Genomic DNA, 7976 nt, shown 5'->3' on the forward strand with positions numbered 1-7976 from the left:
AAGAAAGAAAATTAGCATTTTCACAAGCAGTTTCCAAGTTTTCATTGTCCCGTATCTTTAGGACTTGTTACAGCAGACTTTTTCATCTTTCCTAATGTGGTGAATGCAAAAGGGCATGCTTTTGTGCTTCTGACACACATACCATGGTTACCCAAGCATCCATCTAATATGAAAGGCTCTGAGGATTTCCTCTTTAAGAGAAGCCCTTCTTCATGCCTTATCCCCATTTTTCTTTTTTGGTTCTTTGTATTTCTGCTTATAAATTTCAGGTATGTGTTACAATGTAACATGTTTTTAAATTAAAGTATCTTCTCCCAAGCTATGGGTAGGTTTTTTGCTTTATCTCTGTCATCCTTACATTAACAGAATTGTTAACTTTCATGTAGTTCATACCAACCAATCCTTTCCTTTAACGACGTGTTTTCCTACTCCACGTCATAAAGCTAGCACTGTATGTTTTCTCCTATTATTTTTGAAGTGCTCATATTTTGTCCACACATGTTAGCTATTTTGAGATAACAATTATTTCATCTGCAAATTGGCATTCATTTTCTTCCTTTGTTTTTAGTTCTTATTTTTATCTAGTTCTTTTATTTATTTCTCTGAGTACGGTATTCAGTGCCCGCAACTTTGTCTTCGTCCTAACTTTAATGAGAATGCTTGCAGATATTTAGAGTTACACGTAATGTTGTTATGGGGGTTTGTAGATATCTTGTATCGGATAAAGTAAGTACTCTTCTATTTATTTTTTTATGATTGATTGATTTTTCTTTTTATAAAAGTTTATTCTTAAATGTACAACATGATCTCAGACAACACTTCATTCTAACTATAGGTGACAACAGATGACGGGGGATCCAGATGTTAACAGAGGAATGGAATTAAGGATCACCATTGCCTCAGGCACAAGGAACAGCTTACTTTCTGCCAGATTTCTTAATTCCACCAGTGGCCAGGGGACCCTTCCCTGTGGCCTTCACTTTTAGCTTCTCAAGTTTCTTTTGCTCCTCTTTCAGTTTCTGTTTGAATGACTTATCTTCATCATCCATCCCATTGGCCTGCTTCTTGGGCTGTTCCAGCAGCTTTTTGCCACTTTCGTGGCCAGATGTGGCACCTGCTAACCCTTCCCCCCCTACTCCTCCACTTACAGTTGCTTTAAAAAAAATACAAAACAGATTTAGGGGCACCTGGGTGGCTCAGTCAGTTAAGCATCTGCCTTCGGCTCAGCTCACGATCCCGGGGTCTTGGGATCGAGTCCCACATCGGGCTCCATGTTCAGTGTGGGGTCTGCTTCTCCCTCTCCAACTCCCACTGCTTGTGCTCTCTCTCTCTCTCTCTGTGTCAAATAAATAAATAAAATCTTTTTAAAAAATTAAAAAAGAACAGATTTAGTTATAAATAGATATTGAACCTTACTGAATAGCTTTCTGCATCTATTGACATAAAGATATATTTTTCCCACCTTTATTTATATGGTATACAACTAATATATTTTCTACACGTCAATATTTAGTATATTTCTGTCTTTTTGAGAGAAAATGAACTTGGGTATAATGTATTTTTTGAATTGTTATAATGTTTTATTACTATTTTGTTTTAAATGTTTACATTTATATTCATGAGTGAGATTGGGCTATAATTTTCAATGAAGAGTGATCCCTGAATTGAGTTCTGAAGGCTTTATATATCAAGGAGTAATAGGAAGGGGAAACTTTTCCAGGATGAACGAAATATTAGCTATGACTGGGAAATAAGTGCCTATTTTTTGAAGAGATATTTTAAGTGTCTTTATCCTGAATATTAACTTCAGAAATTTATGAACATTTATATAATAACATGGGATTTATGAGTTAGGCACTAGGCAAACTGACTTTGAATCCTGATTCCATCACTTACTGATTCTTTGTACTTGATGTATTTATTTATTTATTTATTTATTCTAATCTTAGCCTTAGTTACCTTTTCTGAAATATGGACATAATAACTGTGCCTACTTTATAGGAATGTTTTAAAATGAAATCAGTCATACATATGAAGACCTAGCATAGTAACTGGCATATAGTTAGCACTCAATAAGTGTTAGCTGCTTCTATTATTATATTCTATTTTTTTAAGGTTTTATTTATTTAGAGAAAGAGAGCAAGTGAGGCAGGAGGAGGGGCAGAGAGAGAGGGAGACGGAGACTATCAAGCAGACTCCACGCTGAGCATGGAGCCTGACAGCGACTCCATTTCATGACCCCAAGATCATGACCTGAGCTGAAATCAAGAGCTGTATGCTTAACTGACTGAGGTGACCTAGGCACCCTTACTTCTATTATATTAATTTAAATTATATTTTATTTAATATTATATAAATATTTTATATATTATATTTTAAATATATTTAAATATTTAAATGTAATATACTATAAATATATAAATATAAATAGTATGTATTTAATATTTAATTTAAATTATGTTTTAATCATGGGTGAGTCAACACATACTTCTTTTTTTTTAATTTTGAATTTAGAAAATTATGCTTTTGTCAACCTTAACTGAACTGATCTCTTATTTTAAGAGGACATTTAAGGTATTACTCCTTATATTTTAAATTTTCATTCCTGGAAATTTTTATTTTCTCAATTGTGGCTCAGGAAACATTTGGGGTTTTTGTTAGTCGGGGAGTTTTTAATTCTATCCATCTGTTGATCCAAACTTACTGCCCTTTCTTAGAGAATATAGATATATCACTTGGTCAAGAGGGGGTCAAGAGGAGGGTGAGGGCTGCACACTAGTAGAAACTGTATGAGGATGGCATTGTGGTCCCTACGGGACCTCAGGAGAAAGCATCACCAACTTTGAATGGCCTACCTGTTGCACACTGGATTTATCTGGCTTTTTTTCCCCTAGAAGGAAGGAAGGATATCCCGTAACCAACTTTAGCAATTGTTCCCACTTCATATCAATCTCTTCACATTTCTTAATTAAAAAAAAAAAATCTCTTTACAGGTATGCTGACTCACCTTAGTTATACAATACCAGTTTATATTCAGAGGAGTAGGGTCAAAAAATGAGAATCTGAGAGTTAGAGAGCATGGATTCAAACCCCAGCCTACAACCTTGGATGAGGGATGGAACCTGTGCCTTGGGGGTTTTCTCATCTGGAGAGGAGGATGATAATCATTTTGGGGAATAGATGAGTTAAGGTACTAAGAATCACACTGATCCATAGGCAGCCCTCTATGTGTTATGTATTATCTTTATACTATAGGAATGGAAAGATTCTGCCTCTAATTTAACTTTCAGGTAGTACCTACCAACATATTTTGAATATGACTAAAACATTTCACTCAATAGATGATTTTTTTTTCTTTAGCCAAATCAAAATTTTTTGTAATGTAATTTTAATTCACTTCTTTTATTTCCAGTCTTAGTAAATATATGCATTATTCTTAAAAATCAAATTGTTAGGCAATCTTATCTCTAACATAAATAATCTAAAATCCTTTAAATTTATTTTCCCCTGATGCTAATCACAATGTATTTTAAAAAGATGATTTTTTGAATGTACCGATTGTACCAAAAACATTCCTTTATGGAATTCATAAATGGTGCCTTTAATGTTTTCAACCTGATAAATACCTGCCAACTTAGGAATTTATACTCGCAGTATCCAAATGAGTTATATTGCATCTTGCTAGAAGCAATGTATCTCTATCAATGTCAAAATACCATGGACAACACAGTCATTATTCCAAGTCAAATTTCTATCCTTAAATCCACATATATATTTTCCAAATAAATGCACTGCTTCAATCTCCAGTAAATATATTTTTGGAGGAAATGAAAGTCAGTTCAATAATACCTCTGGGCACCTAATACCCTTGCATAATCATTCTGACTTGGTGGAGAAAAGTTGTTGTATGGACATTACCTACCTCATAGGAATGCTGTGAGAATTAGAGAAATATCTGAAAAATGATTTGAGCTTCTTTGGGAGAGATGTTATTAATATGAGATGGTATTTTTATTTGAATGGGTAGGAGATTGAAAGAGGATTATTTCCTAAAGCGGAAGGGAGGCCTGGTGGTGAAGAAGTCAAATGCTCTACCTTAAGTGAGATGGATTACAGTGATACCAAAAGGACACTCAGCTGGTTCAGTCCTGACTGACAAGAAAGAGGAAGCAGTCTCTAATCCCCAATCCAGTCAGCTTTGTTTTTCTCTGAATAGATTCACTCTTGAGGAGAGTAGGTAGCAATGGAGAAAGTTTGGGGTCAAGACAGTCAATAGCTGGTGAGCTAACCTCATGTATTCTCCCCTGTGTCACTCAAGATGTGATGCATCGTCACATATGTGAAACTTCCCTGGGAGTAGAAATGCCAGCAATAGTAAACGATATGACTGTGCTGGGTGTGTTTAAAGCAAATTTCAATATGTGAGACCTATGAGTCTGCACTATCACAGCTGGGTAGAGGCACACAGACATTTAATCTGGGCATAGGAACCCAACTAGTTGATTTTAGAACAAATAAAACATCCCCACCATCCCAAATCAGATAAACTAGCATAATACTACATAATGTCTACACTGGATAGTGAAGCATATGATAAATATTAGATTTGAATCTTGTTAATGGGTTTTGTTAATTTGGCTGTTTTCCTGTTACCACTTCCACTGCCATTTTTCTGCTTTATTATATTTAATTGTCATTTTTTCCCTATAGAATGCATATTCTAACCTTAACGTCTTCACTGCAGAAAACACCACCACAGACTATAGTGATATAGATGATATTTGTTTATAGAATTGACAGTTCAGCCTATTTTGGAAAATAAATAAAACCAATCCAGTCAGTATCAAGCACAACCATGATACAGCTCTCAAAAAATATTTCAAAAATTGTATTGCCATTTAATAGCGACTCTACTCCCCAAACCTTGATGTATTCCTAGATGAGAATTGTAAAAACTGAGGAGAAATCTGAGCTCCCTAAGATTGAAAGAGGGGAGTAGTGGCAAGAAGGCATAAGGTGGAATGCTTGGGCACTGGGCCAGGTTCTGAGCTGGCTGTGCGACGTGGAGTAACTCGAACCATCTACACCTGCACTTCTTCATCTGTGAAATGGGAATAATTTAGTATCAACTTTATACTTCCTTGTGAGGGGTAAAGAGATAATACATATCAACACATATATTTAGTATAACACGTGCTATACATACAGCACTCAAGATCAGCTCCTGTTACTATTGCTACCAGATGGTCTTTAACGTCCCCTGAAGTTTTAAGGTACATAGAGCCTCAGATTTGTCAGCTGTAATCAATGCTGTGAGGAGTTAAAGGAGGGAAAAATGAAACAGAGGTAGAATATCCTGAGGAGACATTAGGAGAAAATAATTAGGTAATGTGCTCAGTGTCCAAAAGCCTGTCTAAAACAAAGATAGCAGTCAAACCCAGTGTTCTCATTCTGTCTCACTGTATCATTGTGTCAGATGATATGGTCAGGAAAATACAATGCATGCTATGTGATTCCATGTAAGGAATTAGGACAAAGGGGTCAGAAGCACTGAAAGCCCAAACAGGTTTTGTTTGAAGCAAGGCAGAGGTTAGTAATGACAGAAAGATACAATGATACCTCAGGCTGGAGAGACAAAGGGAGAATGTGGGTGTCCCCCAAGCCCTGCAACTGAGACCATCACAGGGACATGACATAATCATTGCTTGGGACACACCTAAAACAGTACTGAGTTGGTTCGTGCTTCTCATTGGCTGAAACTACCCAGAAGCCTAGTGGTGACGGGACCTAGAAAATACAGTTTGCATGAGGTCAGCAGCTAAGATAGAGGAAGACATTTCTCCTACCTATTTTAGGAAAACTAAAAAATAATAAGAGAAATAGATTATTATACATTATATATACTATCTTAAATTTTTTTAATTTTAAAATTTTTATTACCTATTAAAAATAGTACAAATCTGAAAAAGGGTATTTATAGAAAGTAGAACTCCATTCAACTGTTACTCAGATTGAATTTTATTACGCTCAAATTAATCTTTTTGTTTGTTTGTTTTGTGGGATTGGGGACATTACTACATATAATTGATATATCATTATATGATTTGTTGAGTGTAATTTGGACATGCCAATATCAGTTAAATAGAAGATTTTCAATGTTTCTTGTTTAGAGTTTGAATCCCCAAATCTCTACTTCAGACTTAAAAATTCACTTGACCTAAAACTTAACTTTTTAGGGATGAAGAACAAAAAGCAGAAATAATACATTCTTATAATGTTCTCACTTTTCACACACAATTTGCCCAAGGAAAATCAACAACAGCACAAAAAATAAATAGATACATAGATAAAACAAAAACTCGGAGGAAAGGTGTTACCTCGGGCTCCCTGCTGAGCGGGAAGCCTGCTTCACCCTCTGCCTGCCTCTCCCCCTGCTTGTGTCTCCTCTCTCACTGTCTCTCTCTCTGTCAAATAAATAAATAAAATCTTTTTTAAAAAATACCATTTTCTTCTGATTTTTGACTGGAAGCATGGAGAACAGTCATCCAGGGATTGTTCAAGTTTTTAAAGTTCTCACGGGAAATCAGCCATGCTGGCCCTTAACCAGGGGTTCAGGTTGGCTTCTTTAGGTCTTGAATCATCACACTCTCTGGGTGTTCTGTTTACTCACTTTCCTGTCCAGCCTCTCAAACCATTTTCACTGTAAATTTGGTCCCCTCTTTTGACAAATGCTTTTAGGTGCTATTATAGTTCATTTGTTCTCTGGTCACTATTTCAGTACCATGCACCCCATGTGTTTGCTATTTTTAGTTAATGCTCTTCTCTATATACACATTACATATAAAGAGAGGTTATGCTATTTGGATAAAGACAATACAAATAAACGTTTGCTTGTAAGTTCCACACACGTAATGTTTCCATGGACATCCTGAACTGGCTGTGGGGAAAAGCAAAATCACTGGGGTTATAGATGGAGAGATTTCTGGTTAGTTAAGGGCTTTTGCTCCACATTCTTTCATGTTAATGTACAAAGAACAGAAGCATATACATGTCCATGTCTATGTGTGTGTAAGCATATAAACCATAAGGAATTTGGGATGGGAAGAGGAGAGTTAGGTGGGAAAAAAAAGAGAGAAAATAAATTCTGGAGCATAGTGTGATTTTTTTTTTCTTTTTAATGCTTTTTGAGCCTGACTTAAAGGAAGAGAGTATTTCAGATGTTATGAGCATAAATAAATTAAATCTACTTGGTCCCGATACTCAGACAACTTAAACTCATAGCTACATTTTACTTTTTTTTTTTTAGATTTATTTATTTATTTGTGAGAGAGAGAGAGAAAGAGAGAGTGTGGGTAAAGACAGAGGGAGAGGGAGAGAGAGAATCCTAAGCAGACTCCACAGAGCCTGACGTGGGGCTCGATCCCATGACCCCAAGATCATGATCTGAGCCTAAACCAGGAGTCAGACACTTAACCAACTGAGCCACCCAGGCGCCCCATAGCTACATTTTAAAAAATACTGATGACTGCCCGTAAACCCAGAGATTCTGGTTTAATTGATGTGGGGTGAGTCCTAGACATCAGTACTTTTTATTTTATTTTTTAAGATTTTATTTATTTGTCAGAGAGAGAGAGCACAAGCAGGGGGAGCAGGGGTAGAGGGAGAGGGAGTGGGAGAAGCAGACTCCCTGCTTAGCAGGGTGCCCAATGGGGGGCTTGATCCCAGGACCCTAGGATCAAGACCTGAGCCGAAGGCAGACACTTAACCGACTGAGCCACCCAGGTGCCCTAGATTTCTATTTTTAACATATTCCCAAGTCATCCTGATACTGCTGGTCTGTCGTCCACACTTTGAGTAGCAAAGAGATAGATGATAATTTAGAAGGTGGCTAGTGTTTGTAAGGAAGAGCTATTGAGGTGAACTACTCTTCATACTCTTCACCTGGACTCTAGCATCTCTCTCTTCTAGAAATGTTA

The 7976-nt window shown here is 36.4% G+C and overlaps 1 protein-coding gene across 1 annotated transcript; it reads right to left on the reverse strand.

Moving 5' to 3' along the window:
- Positions 1–917: 917 nt before the first annotated feature.
- LOC110584120 (translation machinery-associated protein 7-like) lies at positions 918–5279 on the reverse strand. Its single transcript, XM_044912800.1, has 2 exons — positions 5207–5279; positions 918–1153 (listed from the first exon to the last, which is right to left on the reverse strand). Exons 1-2 carry the CDS (start codon positions 5277–5279, stop codon positions 918–920), a joined length of 309 nt encoding a protein of 102 aa, XP_044768735.1.
- Between the last annotated feature and the right edge of the window lie 2697 nt (positions 5280–7976).

The sequence above is a fragment of the Neomonachus schauinslandi genome, chromosome 2 (assembly GCF_002201575.2).
Source record: "Neomonachus schauinslandi chromosome 2, ASM220157v2, whole genome shotgun sequence".
Taxonomy (NCBI): domain Eukaryota; kingdom Metazoa; phylum Chordata; class Mammalia; order Carnivora; family Phocidae; genus Neomonachus; species Neomonachus schauinslandi.